This window comes from Mercenaria mercenaria, unplaced genomic scaffold (assembly GCF_021730395.1).
Source record: "Mercenaria mercenaria strain notata unplaced genomic scaffold, MADL_Memer_1 contig_3220, whole genome shotgun sequence".
Lineage (NCBI taxonomy): Eukaryota > Metazoa > Mollusca > Bivalvia > Venerida > Veneridae > Mercenaria > Mercenaria mercenaria.
Window position 1 is genome coordinate 5677 of NW_026461340.1, and position 22480 is coordinate 28156.

General features: G+C 36.6%; 1 protein-coding gene across 2 annotated transcripts in view; it reads left to right on the plus strand.

Annotated features, from left to right (window-relative positions):
- Nucleotides 1-1390: 1390 nt before the first annotated feature.
- Nucleotides 1391-22480, plus strand: part of LOC128552849 (uncharacterized) — a 34740-nt gene continuing 13650 nt past the window's right edge. The window contains exons 1-6 of one of the 2 annotated variants that reach the window (XM_053533911.1): nt 1391-1528; nt 5495-5890; nt 11107-11217; nt 15434-15544; nt 16884-17425; nt 22021-22179. In XM_053533911.1, the coding sequence (XP_053389886.1) occupies nt 5572-5890; nt 11107-11217; nt 15434-15544; nt 16884-17425; nt 22021-22179 (1242 nt within the window). In that variant the 5' untranslated portion in view covers nt 1391-1528; nt 5495-5571. The remainder of the gene's footprint in view (nt 1529-5494; nt 5891-11106; nt 11218-15433; nt 15545-16883; nt 17426-22020; nt 22180-22480) is intronic. The other variant, XM_053533912.1, reaches the window with a different exon arrangement.

Genomic DNA, 22480 nt, shown 5'->3' on the forward strand with positions numbered 1-22480 from the left:
CCTTGTGCGACCTGTACCGTATTTTCTGCAAATGACTGACCTAAAACACATGCATATTTTTAAAGCATGTGGCCAGACGAAAATAATGGTGGGAAGAAAAATGTCTCATAACCGTTTACTTTTTCCGCAGTTTTGAGCTGAAGCTGGATGGATGGATGACTGTTTCCAATTCGTCTGACTTCCGTTACCTCAGGTAAAGTTTTAGACCCGGCCGTCTACACGGAGCTGGGAAAATCGATACATGCACATATTTATTTTACACAATAATCACTCGTACGCAGGAATCCTTAGTTCTATAAACATCATAAATAACCAGCTGAATATATATGCCTGTAAAGTACATATGTCTATTTTATTTAAAAAAAAAAACGTACCCGGGCCAAATGCGAAACTGGCCCCTGCCACTAAAGGTATGAAGGTATTAAATGCCTCCGCTACTATTTTCTATATATTAACAACTTATAACATATTTTTATCAAGACCTATAGCCTTTCACTTCCTGCGAGACTTCCCTTGTCTTGAAGGTCTGTCTTTAGGCAATCAAAATATACCCAAAGAATATGGGGTCGACCATAAAGCAGTGAAACCATGGTCACGTGACTGAGACACGTGATGAAAACGCTAATATTGCGTAGGTAGACATCAGGAAATACCTACTTTCACTTTCATTTTACAAGGCAGCTTCAAATAAACTTTTGAAGCATATAACGTAGCTTAAAATCATCTACGGACATTCCTTTTTACAATCAAGCATCAATAAAGCTTATATCTGGCATGAAAATGGCCTTTACTAGGCGGGAAAATTGCACTATATGTTGATATGGACTACATTCGAGTGGACCACGGAGGCATATCCGGCCAATTGCCCCCTTCATGCCTATAAGAAATACCAAAGTTTTCAAAATCGTTCTGTTGCAGTCAATTACTGTACGTAAGTCAATTGTCAACAATTTTGCCAACTTTCAGTTTGAAAGAATGTCTACTGTCGGAATTATGCCCCATTCAGACAGACAGTCCACACCTGCAAAAAACGTGTCAGGGGCATAGATAATGCCAATTTTTCATTAAATATAGTATCATACGCCCTTCCTCTTCTTATTTCTATAATTCGTTTGCAAGAAACAGCTAGAAGTACACGAAAAATAATCGATTTCTGTCATTCTTACCTAAAATGGTGTCGCTGATGCAAAACTGAGATGTGGGGAATCACGTTAAAAACAGAATTTTGCCTACTTTCCGAAAAAATCTCAAATTTGCCCAAAATATGCAAATGATATGCCATGTTTGTCTTAAAATGGTGCTTATTGCTCAATTCTGACCAGAAAGTACCAGTTTTACATCGGTTCAAGCAATTTTCACGAAGTGCGAATTTTTCATTTTATAAACCAGATTAAAACATTTGCACATGCGCAGCGAAACAGGAAGAGTGATTAATGATTAATTATTAATGGCAGTTAAACATGTCGGAACAGAGCCCTGGAGTTTAACTCCCAAATTAAGCGTCTTGCTGTAACAGACAGGTTGTTGGGTAGGTCAATAAACTTTAGTAATTTTTCATTAAATTGTCCATAAAATGTTCATTATCTTGATATGTCTTAAAAGCGTTTTTATTTCCTTTTATTTTCTTTGTGAAATCGAAAGTAGAATTAATGATATTATTCATTTCGACATCGGGGTATTGTGTAAAATCGGGTAGATGTATTTACGAATCTAAATCTATACGAAATCGTTAGACGTTAAATTTTAATTTACAAAGACCTAAGACGTTAAATTTTAATTTTCAAAGTACTACCATTTCAAACAGAAGAAATCGTTGAAAAATAGTCAAAATTTTGTTTTACTGTGTAACACAATATGTCTCATTGTTTACTTTCGCCGAGTCATTACTCGAGGATATCAAGTGTCATTCTTGATGGTGTCAGATAAAATAGTTGTGATATTGTATGGATTTTGGGTCAAGAAGAAAAAAACCTAATAGTTTCCGGATGTTTTCTGACTTAAATATGGATACCTGATTAACTCTTAAATTACAGCTCTTTATTAGATATAATATGTCCTTTGTACTCTTTACGTTTGACTGAAGTACGAACTTTTTGTTTACTTTAAAGACAGTTTACTTCCTGTTGTATTGTGTGAAATATTTAAATAAGAATTTCATAATAGTGATGTGACGTAAAAATATGTCCGTGTTGTCATCTCAAAGAAAGTGAATATAAATCTGATAGTAGAGATATCAGATGAATTGATAATGCATTTTGTAAACAAATGTATATTAATTACATTCATAACCTAGTTAAAATCTTCTTTGCGCAAGCACATGTTTTCAAATGCATTTGATTATGACTCTTACGTAAATAACTATTTAAAATGTATACAAGCCTATAAGATAAAATAAGATTTATCGGTAAATATATATGTCAATGTAATCACAAAATATTACAGGTAGTTATCACAACAATCACATAGATAACATGATTGGTACAGATATTATTTATCCCCCCGCCAAAGGCGAAGGGGATATTAGAAATGCTCTCCGTCTGTGCGTCTGTCCGTCCGTCCGTCCGTGCGTCCGCAACGATCTTTGTCCGGAGCATAACTCCAAAAGTACTGGTGGGATTTTCTTCAAACTTCATACACTGATAGAACACATTGGGAGGAAGTGCAGTGTGCAAGAACAATAACTCTACCTTGCCTATTTTTTGAGTTATTCCCCTTTATCTTATTTTCTTAAAAAAATTTGTCCGGAGCATAACTCCAAAAGTACTGGTGGGATTTTCTTCAAACTTCATACACTGATAGAACATATTGGGAGGAAGTGCAGTGTGCAAGAACAATAACTCTACCTTGCCAATTTTTTGAGTTATTCCCCTTTATCTTATTTTCTTAAAAAATTTTGTCCGGAGCATAACTCCAAAAGTACTGGAGGGATTTTCTTCAAACTTCATACACTGATAGAACACATTGGGAGGAAGTGCAGTATTCAAGAACAATAACTCTGCCTTGCCTTTTTTTTGAGTTATTCCCCTTTATCATATTTTCTTAAAAAAATTTGTCCGGAGCATATCTTTTTCATGCATGGAGGGATTTTGATATATCTTGGCACAAATGTTCACCATCACGAGACAGAGTGTCGTGCGCAAGATCCAGGTCCCTAGGTCTAAGGTCAGGGTCACACTTAGAGGCCAAAGGTCAGATACAAGAATGACTTTGTCCGAAGCATTTCTTCTTCATGCATGGAGGGATTTTGATGTAACTTGGCACAATTATACACCATCATGAGACGAAGTGTCAGTTGCAGTTCCCTTCTTTAGAATTACTTCCCTTTGTTGTTACTTTAAATAGCTTTTATTGTAACTTTTTCATTACTAGTCGTAGGGAAAAATCGAGACCACTTTTCTGTAGTACAACATGCATGCTACATCCAATTTTGAGGTGTATTTTGACCAATCTCTAACCTGGTAAAGATTTTTGTGTGGACTTACAATTTTTTTTTTTTTTTTTTTTTTAAGATTAACTTCCCTTAGTTGTTACTATAAATAACTTATATTGCAACATTTTTATAATTGACCATAGGGAAAAAACAAGACTACTTTTCTGTGGTACAACATAGATGTTACTTAAAAACAAAAGACTTACAATGATTACTAAACAACCACAAAATTAAAATTCCATTTGCAAATACAGCTGCTAGAGTAAAGAAATTTGCTGTGACGCGCATATATTGTGACATTCTGGCACTCTTGTTCCCTGTTAGCTTTCCATTCCTTCTTTTTACAGTAGCCATATAGAAAAACATCATAGCTATACTGTTCATGAAAATTAATAAAATTTAGCAGTAAACCACCTCACTACTGACTTATTCTTTCTTCCACATCTTTAAAACCCCTGATGCGGACCACATCTAAACGGTTCTTCAAAGCTTTCCCCAAAATTAATACTTTCAGACACTAACTTGCCAGGAACTTTAGCCTTCAATTATAATATACCCGGCGGGGGGATTGGCCATGTCTAACATGGCTCTTGTTACATTATAGGAATGGAGCTTATTAATTAGTTTATAGACATATATATTTTGTATATAGTTTTGCAACTTATTTTCAATGGAGTCCTTTGATGACAAATGTCAAAGATAAAGAAATGTGGCTATATACTAAGTATCACAATGATATAGTTTGTATCTTATCTATCACAGACTGGACCTATAACAGAAAAAAAAAGAATAATGATTAACGACAAACAATAGTATGAATAGATCCATAATACTGTACACATTTAATAAAAATCGTTCTAAAACAAAATAAAATCTGCATTGAAATTTCTCAACATATTTCTATCTTGAAAGAGATGCTGTTTCACCTCTTTCTTCAAAGATACTTTTTTCATTGCCCTGAATTTGAAGTAAAACCGTCTACTTGAGGCACATAGAAATTGCATTTACTGTTTCGTCTAATATATGAGTGAGTCTTGAAGACAAGTGAAAAAATTTCATGTTGATATTATGTACATTTCTTATGAAAGCTTTTATTAATATTGCTAAGCCTCAACTGCTTTACTCTGATATCAACATTGAGTTTAAATATATATAAATAACTGCTCAACCCCTTTTTGTGGGTGCGTTGAAAAAAGAGCCAGTGATGCTACGAGGTGACGCTACTTTCAGAATTAAACAAGTAAGATGGTGACTTTCTTTATATTTTCTGTAACAATACTAGATCTTACTGCAATGAACGGGAAATGTAGTTCCAACTAGATATCAAATCGATTTCCAAGTCGTTTAAAGTAATGAAGTAAAACCGGTACAAATAGAAAATCTCAAAGAAATAGCAACGATTTGTTTAAAAGAAAGTGAAATAATTATGTTGCTTATTAACGATTATCACGCTTCCATGCATTCTTGACATTCGTGACATTAGAGGTGAGGTAGAACACTTGAATGTGGCGTGCGCAGAACTGGGACTGGAGCTAATGCATTCTTAATTTTGTTGGTGAATACGCCTCCTTTCAATTCAACAGAACCAGTTTCTTTTCGAGTCGTTTCTGAGATAACAGAAATTGCACTTCTGGTCTGCGTTGCTATACTTCTGAAAAGAGAGGAACTAGGGAGTAAATCCTTTATACATGATAACACTGACACTGACTGTTTCATGGCGTGATGTGCAACGTTATATTCAACAGCACATAGACCGAAAAAAAGTAAGGCATGAATGTTTCTATGGGAACTACCTAACCCTTTTATTGATATAAGGTCTTAAAATCGTTCGAGAATGTACAAAATCAAGTCGCTCTCGCTTTCTTTATAAATGAATGTCTTTAGTTGCAGTCAAAACGCCACTCGAAAAAGAACCACAGGCTCATCTCAGCTTAACTCAGAAAATAGGTAGAGCTTGTGTGTTCGTAGATTGTATAATAAAGATGACTTAAGCAGTGAAAATACTAATTTCTTTCGACTGCGAATTAAAACATTTTGTTTTTCAAGTACGTATTTGTTTTCAAGATTGCTGTTGTATACAGAAGACCTCCAAAAACGTCAATGATCCATTTGGTATTCATTGAATTTCGAGAGTCCATAGCATGATGTCTGCGGAACAGAAAGAGAAACTGATTCACGTAAGCCTTCTGACTTCCATTTCGAATAAGATGGTAGAAACAGAGAAAGAGTACGAGAACTTCATTATCCATATGGGTGTATACGTTGATCCTGGCCTTCTTGAGCAACACAAAACGATTTTAGGTAAACTGAGTGCTCTGGAGAAAAAGAAATTTCTTGGACCTGGAAATTATAAAATTCTTAAAGAAATATGTATTAACAGCGAGAACAATTACCTGACAGACGACATAGCGACTGCTGAAAAAGAAATAATGAGGGTTCGGAAGGAATATGGAGAAGGAGGTAAATACAATTTAGCTGCTTTTGAAAAGAATTACTAATACTACTAAATAGTTACGCAGCTTTATAGTAAATCTAGTTTTTTTTTCTAACATTCTCGATTTGTTAAACAATAAAACAATAGTTGACTGGTGAGGGAACACTATGACAAATATGTTGTTATACTGTTGCATGACATCTGGTTCGTTACTACGTGAATGAACAAGTGCATATGTGTAATGTTCTGCAGCTTAACGACATGAAGATAAAGTTTTATTGTACCCCCCGACAACAAAGTTGTAAGGGGGGGGGGGGGGTATACTGGTTTCAGGTTGTCTGTCTGTCTGTCCGTCTGTCCGTCTGTCCGTAGACGCAATCTTGTGCGCACCATCTCTCCTTATCCCCTTGACAGAATTTAATGAATCTTCACACAAGTGATCAGTACCAACAGTAGTTGTGCATGGGGCATGTTAGGTTCTTTTAGAAAAAAAATTTGCAGAGTTATGGGACTTTGTTTTTTTGTTACTATACTATATACATAGACACAATCTTGTGCGCACCATCTCTCCTCATCCCCTAGACACAATTTAATGAAACTTCACACAAGTGATCAGTACCAACAGTAGTTGTGCATGGGGCATGTTAGGTTCTTTTAGAAAAAAAATTTGCAGAGTTATGGGACTTTGTTTTTTTGTTACTATACTATATACATAGACACAGTCTTGTGCGCACCATCTCTCCTCATCCCCTTGACACAATTTAATGAAACTTCACACAAGTGATCAGTAACAACAGTAGTTGTGCATGGGGCATGCTAGGTTCTTTCAGAAATGTTTTTTGCAGAGTTATGGGACTTTGTTTTTTTGTTACTATACTATATACATAGACACAATCTTGTGCGCACCATCTCTCCTCATCCCCTTGACACAATTTAATGAAACTTCACACAAGTGATCAGTAACAACAGTAGTTGTGCATGGGTCATGTTAGGTTCTTTCAGCGACAAAAATTGCAGAGTTATGGGACTTTGTTTCTTGTTAACATACTATGTACATACAGTCTGCATATGCAATCTTGTGCGTGCCTAATCTACCAAACCCTTACATACAATTTAATGAAACTTCACACAAGTGATCAGTACCAACCCTAGTTGTGCATGGTGCATGTTACATTCTTTTAGATAAATATTCTGCATAGTTATGGGACTTTGTTTTTTGTTACTATACTGTATACATACAGTCTATATACATACAGTCCACATAATTATGCAATCTTGTGTGCGTCAAATTGCAATGTACTGTGTCAGAGCATGCGGGGGGTACATTCATCACCTTTAGTGATAGCTCTAGTTTGCTTTAAATTGTTAACCTCTCAGTTTAATCAAAATATTCAATTTATGCGATATATTTGTTGTAACTGTATTGTCAGAATTATTTTACAATTAATCAGGAATCGTCTTTTGTCTTTCAAAAGATTATTTCAAATTGAACTGTTCGTATACTCCAGCCTTAGCCTTCTCTCTCATAATCAAAAGACTGAGTGAGCCATCACGCACGGAATTGCTAAAACTATTTTAGAAAAAAGCCAAAAAGTCATTTTTAGAATTGTTTTGCCCCTGTGACATTGAACAATTAGAAATGGTCTTTATGAGCATTTTGACATGTGCATTGCTTCCACATCTGTAATTGTTTTAGAAAAACATATTTCTTTATAAATGTTGGCCGTTTGTGTGTGTGTGTGTGGGGGGGGGGGGGGGGGGGGGGGGGAGATGGGGCAAGTGAATTCTATTTCGTAAAAATAGTACTTCAAAGCCCAGTTGCAGTCCATCTACGCACAATTAGGGCTGTGGATCGTCAGACAAGTGGCGATCCGATCCGATCCGCGAGTCGGGGCTGACAATTCACAGATCGAACCACGGATCACCAGCAACAACTTATAATGATACAAAAATGCAAGCCTGTTATTTTTGTACTTTTTTTTTCTTTATGGAATCTAAACTTTGCAGTTCTCATGGTGTTCAGTTTAATAGTTTTGACCTATATTTGTTTAATGTTTTGCTCATTAATTAAAGTCAGGTTTCGCGGGTGGACGTCTGTAATGTTTGGCCATTTTTGCAGATGAACGATAGAATCTGACAACGCGTATTCGTCTTAGATGTGCAAGAAAATTCATTAAAGACGTTTAATGTGGCTTTAATTTAGTTTTATTGATAGAATTATACATATTGCATGTATTAATGAAAAAGACCGCGATCCAACGATCTTGACAATGACGAAAATCCGTACTTGAACTTTTGGTCAAACTCGCGGATATCCGAGTACTCGGATACTCGTTACAGCCCTACGCACAATAAGAGAGCAACGACGTAAAAACGGTAGTTTTTTTATCCGAATAAATCTCAGACATTTTTATCACCAAAACTGTTCCCCTAAACACACCAAGTACACTGTGTCAGTTATAACCGTTCAGAATAGGCTAAATGCAAACTAACAAGACCGAAAATCAGGTCCAGTCCTACTTTGTTACTTACAGATTCGCCATTTCACTTTTTCGCTTTCGCATATTACCTCCGCCTCCCATGATTATGGATGTATCGATGACAAGACGGCCAATTGTAAAGAACGTTTTACTTTGGCCGAGACAGTGTACAGATTTGAAACGTAGCGATAAAATCCGAATTGTAACCGATTATAAACAAGCAGCTATGGTAGACGAAAATTATTTACCAAATTCAAATTAAATAGCAACTGGTAAGAAACTAAATAGGATTGAACCTTACTTTTAGTCTTGTTAGTTTGCATTTAGCCTTTTCTAACCGCTTGTAACGTACGCTATTTTGTACTGACACGGTGTACTTGATGCGTTTTTTTAGGGGGAAGACTCTTATGTATAAAATGTGTGGGATTTATTAGGATAGAGAAAAAACTACTGCTTCGTGCGCCGTTGCTCGCTTGTTGTACGAAAACGGTTTGCAATAAGATTTTTCTGAAAGAGTATTCACTTGCCCAAAAGACGACTAACCATTTATTAAGAAATATTTTTGAGAAAATAAAATCATGAGGGCCATGATGGCCCTTTATCGCTCACCAGAGTTTACCTGGCCTACTGACCTTTATTTGACTCCAAATGAGTAAGTTTGAATTTAACCTAAAGGTCATGAAGACAATCAGATTCATATAGATTGAGTCACAACTGTTTTGAGTGTCCACATACTTTCCTTCGAATTGACCATGTGACCTAGTTTTTGACCTCAAATGACCAAGTTTCATAAAGATTGTGGCACAACTATGTTCCCTAACGTGTTCAAAGCTTTTCCTTTGGTCTGGCCTACTGACCTAGTTTTTTGACTGGAAAAACAGAGTAAGGTGGCACTTATTGTCCTATGACATTCACGCATCCTATTACTGTCACTGATTTAGATTTACAAGCTGTTACAGCTTGCACTTTGTGGTGTTTTCCAGATACAATCTTTGGTGGTTTATGATCGGTGTAAGTCCCTCTTCATCAACATTATACACTAAATGAGTCTTTGCAATAAGATGTTACTTCACCAAAATGTTATTTAGAGCATCAAAGTACTTGTCAATAGCCTCCCTTGTAGCACTTCTGGCTCTAGCCATCTCTAAACTTCTTAGCTTCTTGACGTTCAGTTCAGGCCACCTACGAATAAAGTGGTATAACCATCCGTCTGTTAAAGGATTTTTCTGTTTCTTTAACCTAAACTCACAGCATAGTCAGATGCCAAGTTAATAGTCTCTTGCTTGCTGTAACCGTATCCCACTTCAGCCATGGTCTGTAAATCTCTTGCTAAAAGTACTTCTTTCTCATGTGAAAACAATGTTGGGGCCCCAGTGATTACACATTCAACATCAATTCTTCCTTGTAGCCTGTCAATCGGTGTTGATTTGGGTATATCATGATACAAAGTTGCGTCTCTTTTCCTTGACTGCCCAAAAGACCAGAGTCAAACTCTCTGTATCATAAGACCTGTACGGACACCTGGTACCTTCTCTTGTTTGAAAAATAAGCGAAGATAGAGTTTATAAGCATAGCTATATGAATCAATTAAATTCCAATTAGCAAAAATTCAAGATATAATGCTAGTGGGTTCATTCTGTCACGACGTTAATTGTGAACAGTATATTTCAGAAACGGTACGGCATAGCTTCTGGGCCCTATTATAAGCATAATTCAGCAGACGCAAGTAAACAAAGTCACACACTTAAGGTAGTTCTGCACGTTTGATAAACTGGAAGTGATGGCGTAACGTCATTTATCCGGAAAACGTAGAATAAAGCCTGGATTCGACGTACAGAAATGAAAATCCTTTCATGAATTAATCGCATCCTATGAGTAAATTTATTACAATGGCACTGTTGCTATATTTCCAAAGTCAAAATATGGTATTAAAAATATGACACGTTAAATAATTCAAAATTAGCGTGAAATGTCCTGTTCTCTTTAATCTTGGTCAAATATCTTAAAAATTAGCACACGGAGCTATATATTATTATTATTTTATTTCATCAAATTATAGACCATGTCTTTATTCACCACTGTGAGAAGTTTCATCAAAATCTACATTGTAGAAAAATTTCTGTTCGCGAAAATGTTTTGAAAGTTAAGGTTTTCCCTTAGACTCCCATTACGAAATATTGCATGAGGTCCATATTTTTAAAATCATTCTAGCAAAAAATCAAGCACACGACCCTATCTTTTTATTTGCTGAATTTTCTAGGTATATTCTGAAGTTTTGAAAAATCAGAGTTTAATCAAATTCTTCATTGTTGAAAAAATTTCTAACCAAACGTGCAGAACTACCTTAAATGTGTGATGAAAATGGTTTTTTAGTAACTGTGCATTTTAGGAATAGTTGAAAACATGTAAAACTTTCAGATTTTTACAAAAAGTAATAAAACAAACCTTTCTTATCTCCATGTCAGTTGATTTTACATGACTGACGTTTTGGTTATTAGTCTAAACGAATATGTGCGCGGGCAAACGGAAGTGGTGCGTAACTTCCGTGATTTACTTATTTTCCGGGGCCAGTCGAAGTTATGCTGTGGTCGAAGTTAGGTGGTGTATATTAAAGTTTATAAGGCTCATGGACCCATACTGTATCCTAGGTACCTTACTGCTACCTGTGGTACATACCTTTGCATCAACATTTTTGATAGTCTCAGTGAGGTTCCAGAAGCTAATACTTTTGAAATGTTTGTTTATTCCATTTCTTCCTCTAGCCAAAGCTGGATCCAAACAATCGAATAGTGTGGCTGAGTGCACTAATGATATTAATCAGCAGACTCAACAAAGAAACCGAAACGAAATAACTAGAAAACGACCAGCTTCAGGTAATTGTTAAATTAATCAAAACTATCCCTTTAAAAATGGTTATATGTAAATTATATAAATGATAAAAAGTCAATCCCTCGTTTATTAGCTCGACTATACGAAGTATAAGGAGAGCTATCCTACTCGCCCGGCGTCGGCGTCTTTCCGCGTCCCCACCTTGGTTAAAGTTTTTTACACTTTCTCTTTTTTCACCTTATCTCTGTAATTACATGATGGATTTGATTCAAACTTGAAATACTTATTCGTCATCATCATCCACATCATCTGACATAAGGGCCATAAATCTGGCACCAATATTTCATGAATTATTCCCCCTTTTCACTTAGATTTTCAGGTTAAAGTTTTGATGCACTTTCACTCTATCTCTGTTATTACTGAATGGATTTGATTTAAACTTGAAATAGTTGTTCTACATCATCAACCACATCATATGACACAAGGTGCATAACTCTGGCACCATGTTTTCATGAATTATTCCCCCTTTTTAGTTAGAGTTTCAGGTTAAAGTTTTGGTGCACTTTGAATCTACCTCTGTTATTACTGAATGGATTTGATTCAAACTTAAAATAGTTGTTCAGCATCATCACCCACATCATATGACACAAGATGCATAACTCTGGCACAATTTTTATACCCCCGAAGGGAGGCATATTAGTTTTCAACTGTCCGTCCGTTAGTTAGTTCGTTAGTCACAACGTTAACTTTTTGCATGAAGGCACTTTACTCGCGAACCACTGCACCCAGGACCTTCAAACTTCACATGCTGATAGTACTTATTAAGTACACCACCCCTACTGACTTTGGGGTGGTCACCAGTTCAAAGGTCAAGGTCACAGGGGCCAACGTTAACTTTTTGCATGAAGGCACTTTACTCGCGAACCACTGCACCCAGGACCTTCAAACTTCACGTGCTGATAGTACTTATTGAGTACACCATCCCTACTGACTTTGGGGTCACCAGATTAAAGGTCAAGGTCACAGGGACCAACGTTAACTTTTTGCATGAAGGCACTTTACTCGCGAACCACTGCACCCAGGACCTTCAAACTTCACATGCTGATAGTACTTATTGAGTACACTACCCCTACTGACTTTGGGGTCACCAGGTCAAAGGTCAAGGTCACAGAGGTCAACGTTAACTTTTTGCATGAAGGCACTTTACTCGCGAACCACTGCACCCAGGACCTTCAATCTTCACATGCTGATAGTACTTATTGAGTACACTACCCCTACTGACTTTGGGGTCACCAGGTCAAAGGTCAAGGTCACAGGGGCCAACGTTATCTTTTTGCATGAAGGCACTTTACTCGCGAACCACTGCACCTAGGACCTTCAAACTTCACATGCTGATAGTACTTATTGAGTACACCACCCCTACTGACTTTGGGATCACCAGGTCAAAGGTCAAGGTCACAGGGGCCAACGTTAACTTTTTGCATGAAGGCACTTTACTCGCGAACCACTGCACCCAGGACCTTCAAACTTCACGTGCTGATAGTACTTATTGAGTACACCATCCCTACTGACTTTGGGGTCACCAGATTAAAGGTCAAGGTCACAGGGACCAACGTTATCTTTTTGCATGAAGGCACTTTACTCGCGAACCACTGCACCCAGGACCTTCAAACTTCACATGCTGATAGTACTTATTGAGTACACTACTCCTACTGACTTTGGGGTCACCAGGTCAAAGGTCAAGGTCACAGAGGTCAACGTTAACTTTTTGCATGAAGGCACTTTACTCGCGAACCACTGCACCTAGGACCTTCAATCTTCACATGCTGATAGTACTTATTGAGTACACTACCCCTACTGACTTTGGGGTCACCAGGTCAAAGGTCAAGGTCACAGGGGCCAACGTTATCTTTTTGCATGAAGGCACTTTACTCGCGAACCACTGCACCTAGGACCTTCAAACTTCACATGCTGATAGTACTTATTAAGTACACCACTCCTATTGACTTTGAGGTCACCAGGTCAAAGGTCAAGGTCACAGGGGCCAACGTTAACTTTTTGCATGAAGGCACTTTACTCGCGAACCACTGCACCCAGGACCTTCAAACTTCACATGCTGATAGTACTTATTGAGTACACCACCCCTACTGACTTTGGGGTGGTCACCAGGTCAAAGATCAAGGTCACAGGGGCCAACGTTAACTTTTTGCATGAAGGCACTTTACTCGCGAACCACTGCACCCAGGACCTTCAAACTTCACATGCTGATAGTACTTATTGAGTACACTACCCCTACTGACATTGAGGTCACCAGGTCAAAGGTCAAGGTCACAGGGGCCAACGTTATCTTTTTGCATGAAGGCACTTTACTCGCGAACCACTGCACCCAGGACCTTCAAACTTCACATGCTGATAGTACTTGTTGAGTACATCATCCTTACTGACTTTGGGGTCACCAGGTCAAAGGTCAAGGTCACAGGGGCCAACGTTATCTTTTTGCATGAAGGCACTTTACTCGCGAACCACTGCACCCAGGACCTTCAAACTTCACACGCTGATAGTACTTATTGAGTACACTACTCCTACTGACTTTGGGGTCACCAGATCAAAGGTCAAGGTCACAGTGGCCAATGTTAACTTTTTGCATGAAGGCACTACTCGCAAACCACTGCACCCAGGACCTTCAAACTTCACATGCTGATATAACTTATTGAGTACACCACCCCTACTGACTTTGGGGTCACCAGGTCAAAGGTCGAGGTCACAGGGGCCAACGTTAACTGTTTGCATGAAGGCACTTTACTCGCGAACCACTGCACCCAGGATTTTCAAACTTCACATGCTGATAGTACTTATTGAGTACACCACCCCTACTGACTTTGGGGTCACCAGGTCAAAGGTCAAGGTGCTGCGGGGGCATTTGTCACCATTAGTGACAGCGCTTGTTCATGATTTATTCCCCTTTTTACTTAGAATTTCAGGTTAAAGTTTTATGCACTTTCACTCTATCTCTGTTATTACTGAATGGATCTGATTCAAACTTAAGCAATTGTTCAACATCATTACCCTTATCGTATGACATAAGGTGCATAACTCTGGGACCAAATTTTTATGAATTATTTCCCCTTTTTTTACTTAGAATTTTAGGTTAAAATTTTGATGCACTTTCACTCTGTCTCTGTTATTACTGAATGGATTTGATTCAAACTTAAAATAGTTATTCAACATCATCACCCTCACCATTTGACACAAGGTGCATAACTCTGGCACCAATATTTAATGAATTATGCTCCTTTTTGCTTTGGATATACTTATATAGTGTTTTGATACATTTTATCTTTACCTCTCTTATTACTTTAAGTTGATATTTTTGACATAGACTCAGGCTATTGTGCAGTATCATCATCCACAATTGGAGTCATTAAACACTCCAGTTTCACTATCCAGCATCAAAATAGTCGAGCGCGCTGTCTCCTGTGACAGCTCTTGTGGAAAATCGTCATTATGTCTAAATGATACGCATTTTGTTTTTCAGAATCGACAGTTGATAAGAAGAGAAATGTTCAACATACAATTCATTTATGACCACATATATACCATCAGATTCATCGCACATCGAAATACGAAATACTTGATTAAGCGCCAAATCAATTACTTCATTTTCATAATTGAATTATTTCAAACTGAACACGAAAAATTAAACGTAACAGCGTAAAGTGATTAAAGTGCACCGAATATTCCATGATAATTTTGTGACATTATTTTGAATTATTTAACGTGTAATATGTTTAATATCATATTTTAACTTTAGAAATATAGTAACAGTGTCATTTTAATAAATTTACTCACAGGTTGTCATTAATTAATAAAATGATTTTTATTTCCGTACGCCGAATCTAGGCTTTTTTCTACGTTTTCCGGATAAATGACGTTACGCCATCACTTCCGGTTTATCAAACGTGCAGAACTACCTTAAAGCGATACTTAGTGGTATTGTCCGTTCCGTAAACAGGTCATTGATCGCTACAATATACAAATGTTTGAAATTCAATGATGTAGCTCTTATATACAACTTGCTACTGATAAATCGGTTGTCGATATTTTACTATTACTAATAGTTAAGATCCAAAGGTACAAAACGTATGTTGAGAAAGATAAAAAATGTAAGATCCATGAGGTTATAACAAGATACTGTATCTTTTTTTTTCTTTTCTTCTTTTCTGAAATGCTCTATTAATTCAGATTTATCCTTTATTTCAGATGGATCTGATCAAGCCCCTTTTGAATCAAAACAAGCGAAACGTGAGTATGAATCACAAGGGACGAAAAGGCGGGACAGTACATGTATACCTAGAAATCAGCATTCTAAGGGTAACTTAAGACGGACGTCTCATATTTGCCACCCTGTATTTAATTCTGTTTACTAGTATCCAGCTATGTGCTTATGATCGTCGACAGTTTTGCGTTTCTTTGAAAGTTATAACCTGTATCCTAAACAGCATTTCGAACGGCAAAAAATGTTATTTGTTTTTTTCAAAATGACATTCAGTACGGTTTTTATGTTATTACTGATATCTTTTTACCGACAAACAAAACCTTTTTGGCAGCTATTATTTTTGAACGACTGACTAGTTACTATAGTTTCTCTGATGTCTATCTCGATAACAAGGCTAGATGTTGCATAATTATAAGGAGTTTATAGGTTACATGTATCAAAATTGGGCACTTTACACCTTTGCTTACGACCGGAGTTATTACATATTTCAACAAAATGTGTTACTATAAAACCTCTCATACGTAGAAACTTCATGAATGCATCAAGAAATAGCAGAAAAAATGGGATCTTAATTTGATTTAAGTATTCAGTTGTTTCACAAAACAAAACTGCTCATCCAACGGAATAATTATTTCTAAAGTCGTCGTAAACAGGCAGTTGAATATGATTGCTGATAAATGCATTTACTAGTTTTATTCATAGAATATACGAATCTGTCCTCGAAATTTAAAAAAAAAGGGTATTCACGTTTCTGTACGAAAGCGACAAACCTCTAAATTTACTTATTTTTGCAGCTTTTAATGTCTCTTTTCCGAAATCGAAATTCTTACATCGCCGTTTTTAACATGCGTAGGTGAATACATATTTCTATACACTGCTGCACATTAACACAACAGCATAAAAGAGAAAAAAACTATTAAAAAGGGCAAGAGGAAGAAACGTTAAGAAATGTTATGACCAATTTATTTTGAAACTTATGGGTCAGAATTACACCGAATTGGTCCGTAGCATCCTGTCATGGACCTCTCTCATTTCTTTTGTATGATTCAACCTGACCTCCCTTAGGGACTGACACAGCTAGAAAAGAAAAAAAAAGAACAACTTCTTCTCATGAACCACTTGATGGATGTTCAAAAATTTTGGCATAAATTATTCATGTAAGGCCTCCTGAAATTTGTTCATGACAAATGGCTTGCTTTACCCATTTTAGGGCTGCTGGAGAAACTCACCACATTACTTGTTTTCAAGAACCAGTTGCTATATGTTAACCTAACTTGGTATGTAGTTTATTCTTCTGGTTCAGCTTGAACACCGAAGCTGAAAATAGAAACAAAAGAGTGACATTATGCTTTAAATAAAGTTTTTCAAATTTTACAAAGTTGCTAACGCTTACTTGCGCAATGTATAAAGGTAGACAATATTTTGTATTTCTAGACACGTCTTACAGTACCACGGAAGTACAGCAGGAATACAGCAGATGGTATTATGCTTGGCTAGGACTAAGATGTGTTCTTGATGTACTTAAGCCTTTCTGCAATGAGATTGTAAACGAGCAGCATCGTGTCATACTGAGTAAGGTGAAACAAAAGCACAACATTAACAATATAGCGTGCGGCCAATGTATCTTGATGGAACTTAAACCAGACCATGCCAGAGACAGACAAAAATGTCCGTTCGGTAAATTCAAATGTAACTGTCAGTACACGGGTACAAACGTTTGTCCAAAAAATATATGTGGCGCTATATACGACGAGATTATTGAACTCCATACCTTCAAGCGACCAGCGCAAGACTGGAGGAACACAGATATACAAAAATGGTGCTCAGATCCATGGTCGATTGCTAAATGTTTCATCAGCACGTCAGGTTATGCATGTAAAAACATTTCAAATATCGACATTACTGGAATTCTACAACTGATTTACAACAACATGGGATTTTGTAGCCATATTACAAACATGGATCACATCGCCAAAGTAAATATGACCAACATAAATTTGCTAAATTATAATTGTCACATGTTTTACGTCGTGGAAGTGAAATAAAGCCATCTTCTAACACGACCCGTCCCATTTTCCTATTAAACAAAGAAGGCTGAAAACCGTGTGTTATGAAACATTTTTACACGACCGATTTGTTTTCCTATGAAACAAAGGAGGCTGAAAACTGTGTGTTATAATTCAACAATTCATTTTTATGACGTCACAATTTTTACGTCATAAAGTTTGATGGCATAGTGGCGCGCTGGAAAAGATAACGTGTTAGAATCGAAATAATATATCTCAAACAGTGATTTGCTCATCAACAAAATCATTGTTTGTCGTTTAGATGCGTATTATTATATCACTCGGGCTGCGCCCTCGTGATATAATTCCTTTGCATCTAAACTCCAATTTTATTTAATGACAAATCACTGTTTGGGATATATTATTTCTTAAACAATTCATTTTTCTGACGTCAGAGTTTATACGTCATAGCGTCAAACGGCATAGCGGCGCACTGGAAAAGAAACCAACAGAAAACAAGCATATATTTAATGGATGTCGTCAAGGATGTACTTTAAAATCCTTGGTAACGAGTTAGAATCGAAATAATATATATAAACAATGATTTTATTCAGCGATAAATCACAAAATTAGATACAATGTATATTATTTCCTAAATACACTAGTGTAACAAAGCTTTGACTTCGATGTCGTTTATTTCTTGCACACCGGACTGGCGTTCCGGTGATTTTACCCATGTCGGCAAAACTCGTCTAGCACCCGCATGCCAGATGCCTCTCGTGCTGTTAATGGCAACTAACGATTCGTGCACTGATTATATATTGTTTATGTAAAATACGAAAAAATCAAGTACCTTGATAGTTTCTAGCCGTTCCTTATAGTATATTTCTCGATTAAATATACGTTATTTTACGGTAAGAACATAGCGTTACGCTACAAACGATAAAACTAAAGTGGAACTTTTTTATTGTGCGTCACTGAAACGCCATGACCGTCATTTCTGCTTGCGGACGTTAATTTCCCACGCTGTGTGTACATACTCTACTATAAGAAAGAGTGCTACATGACAGATATTATTACTATAGAGACGTTGGTCGAATTTACTTGGACTATAATAGGAAAAGAAAGAAGAAACTTTGATCAGGAAAAGCGAACATGTGATAAAAATTTTTGTACATTTGTGTCTGAGCCTCGCATTTTATCATTTTATTCAACTCTTTTATTAAATTCAATATAAAAATACACTCATGTAAAATCCTCTATTTACAGAATAAATGTAGAGCATTTTGAGTTTAACCATAGAAGATATAAAATGCAAAATACTGTGTGATATTTCATTGATGTATTTACAGTTAATACAGGGTATGTCGTATATTACCCCGAGGCCACAGGCTGGAATGCCTTAATTAAGGCGATATTTGAATACTATCAAGTATAATAGTCTGTAAGTAATGACCAGATATTACAGAAATCGGGATGTAACTCGTATAGTTTAATGTCGTTTTTTATTATATACATTATGTCCAGAGAGCACATCGCAACCTATGGTGGCATATTTCTGCCACCAGATAGCTAGGTGTAGCTATCGCGATACTTAAAAAGTTATCTTGATAAACGAAGTTTTCTGAAAAGATTATCTCAGTAGTTAAAGATTTCCTGGAAATATCCATTTTCGATTTTTAAATGAATTGTAGACAAAATACGAGTCAGTTACGGCGAATATCGTACTTTGCAAAATTTACGGGAAGCTGATGTCACGGTGACGTCGTTTCCTATTCGCCGTGTTCTCGTACTGGCTTTAGGTAGCAAGGTACACTTAGATGCGAAAATTTTGGACACGGACGGTCTTACATGTAGTGCGTCGCAATATTGCACTTCCCCTATGAGCAAAATTTGGGTGGCTATTTTATAAATTGCGTGCATGTTTTGTGCTTTTAATTAATGGCAAGATCGGGATTCTCATACAAGAATAAAGAAAGTTATCAAAGCGAAAGGTTTACATCATCCATGAAAAATAGCGTGCCAAAATCATCAATTTTGCACCTTTTGAACAGTCTACAATGATCCCGCTGCAAGAACACTGTCCAATTTTATTGCATTTCTTAATTTAATAGTCCTTACTGAACGTCAGGACATAAACGGAATGGGGGCCTATCCAGCTCGTTTTTTCGGAAAATAACGAAAATGTTCCTGAGTATCAATCAACAAGCACAGAACCCTTCCGTGAATTGAATTTTTCCGCGAAATGGTGTCTCATTGATCATACAAAGCTACCAGCAGTTAGTTTTAAAACTGACATCAGAATTTTACATGTATCGGCTGTATAAATTTTCTAAAGAATTGATAATCATTATCTCTCACCTTAATTTACAGACATCCAAAATCACGATGTTCTCTTTATAACAAATATTGACGGGGGCCAAAATTCGAAAGTGTACCCTGCTACCTTAAGATTTTTCAGTTAATGAACAAAAGAGGGTTTTACTTTTTCTGAACTTTTATATGTCTGTCGCCAATTCAACCAAATAAAAATGTTTTCAATAGCATGAAAAGAAGTCTGTATGAGAGACTCTAAACTTGCCCACCCCTAATGCACAAATTTAGCCAAAATTTACAAATCGTCGCTACGAGACAAAGAACGTACAATACATCCGTTTTTACCATTTTCTGACATGATTTAACGTATTTTGTCATTAGGAATGATATAAGGGCAATTCTGCACCATTTTGCGAAAATAAAATGTCTCCACCCCTTATTTTCTTATTTCATGGGGTCCCCACCGTCCGACTATCCCCTGATTGACGAACTGCATAGCTGGTGGGCCAGATATGCGCTGTGTGGGTTAATAACGATAAAAATGATGTTTTTACTGTACCAGAACCTTGTTACTGGAGCTAGAATCCAAAAAAATCGTATGCGTGTATATTGACTTTTATGCTTTTATGTGTCCTCACCGTAACATTTTTGAGCTGCTGTGCCGTCAGGTAGCGTTTTAAGTGCCCAGAAAGTTTAGAATATCGAAGAAGAGGTTCTAAACTATTTGAAACCGCACAAATTTAAGAGTTCTTTCAAAATTTAATTTTGGCAGATTTTCCTTAAGGTAGCAAGGTACACTTAGATGCGAAAATTTTGGGCACGGACGGTCTTACATGTAGTGCGTCGCAATATTGCACTTCCCCTATGAGCAAAATTTGGGTGGCTATTTTATAAATTGCGTGCATGTTTTGTGCTTTTAATTAATGGCAAGATCGGGATTCTCATACAAGAATAAAGAAAGTTATCAAAGCGAAAGGTTTACATCATCCATGAAAAATAGCGTGCCAAAATCATCAATTTTGCACCTTTTGAACAGTCTACAATGATCCCGCTGCAAGAACACTGTCCAATTTTATTGCATTTCTTAATTTAATAGTCCTTACTGAACGTCAGGACATAAACGGAATGGGGGCCCATCCAGCTCGTTTTTTCGGAAAATAACGAAAATGTTCCTGAGTATCAATCAACAAGCACACAACCCTTCCGTGAATTGAATTTTTCCGCGAAATGGTGTCTCATTGATCATACAAAGCTACCAGCAGTTAGTTTTCCAACTGACATCAGAATTTTACATGTATCGGCTGTATAAATTTTCTAAAGAATTAATAATCATTATCTCTCACCTTAATTTACAGACATCCAAAATCACGATGTTCTCTTTATAACAAATATTGACGGGGGCCAAAATTCGAAAGTGTACCCTGCTACCTTTATTAATGACAATATATTCCAACGTCTCTCCAACATGTACGCTTATATGAGACTATTTTAGGGAGAAAATGAAATGTAACGTGCTTAAAAAGACAGCAACAACAATAAAATGGAATGCCAGTATTAAATATGTAACTTCATGACGTCATTTACTGCGAACTCAGTAACGATAAGCTGTGTGGGCAAAATGTAATTTACAAAATAATGTTTGAAATATTTTTTTTTTCAAAATAACTGAATACTGTTTTGACTGATTGAAAGTCATACATTATTTATGTAATCTATTGCTCAATCGAAAGACGTTCAGCAGAGTAAACTAATTCGTTGCGGAGAGAAGTACTTCTTGTCCGCTTGGATGCGTTTTGTTATAGCTTTCGACGAAACTTTTAATATCCATCACCAAGTGTGAAATTATACAGTCGATTCTCGAGCAGGCACGTCGGGCCTGCTCTTCGAGCTCGCTATTAATCACAGTGGCCCTGTAATAGATCGCCTTGAGCTAATAAGACATACCTTGATTTATTACAGTTTAAAGGGCCGGTATGAACACACATCATAATAGACGCGACAATACGAGTAACATCCTGGTGATTTCTATATTGTCTGGTAATTACAGACTTGTCAAATAAAGAACATGCTGGAGTAATATTTCATGGGCTTGAATGACAGTAATATGGCATGTCATTTGTGATCGAATTTAATTAAGATAGAATTTTTTTATATTAATATGAACATCTGAGCCGTGCTCCTTTAGTGCATTTTATCCGTACGTGTTCGACAAATAACCAATATTTTGATATTGATAAGTTTTTTTTCAGGTACGTGAGTGGAGAAACAAATTTACACATTCTAATATATTAGAGCTTGATGAAATGGAGTTTGATGAATTCTTTCACGATTTAACAACTTTATTAGTAGAAGAACCGGAACTCAAAACCAGACCGGAGACGGAAGGCGTTATGAAGATATTGCAAAGTGTAATTAAGTTTTGCATTACTATGATACAGCTGAAGAAATGTGTGTGTTTGTCAAATAACATCGATACTGTACATTTGTTAGATTCTGCTAGTTAAAATGCTAATGTTAAGCTGGGACTAGAAAACGTTGATGCAGGAAATTTTTCAAAAGGAATGACGTCAGCTTTTTCTTATACATTCTGGTTTAACATTTGAAGTAGATAGAAGCACAGATGACTGTTTTCCATTGGAAAAACGGCACACAACTACATTTCATAAATGACATAATGTTCATAAATATATAGGCCTAGCTTAGCTTAAT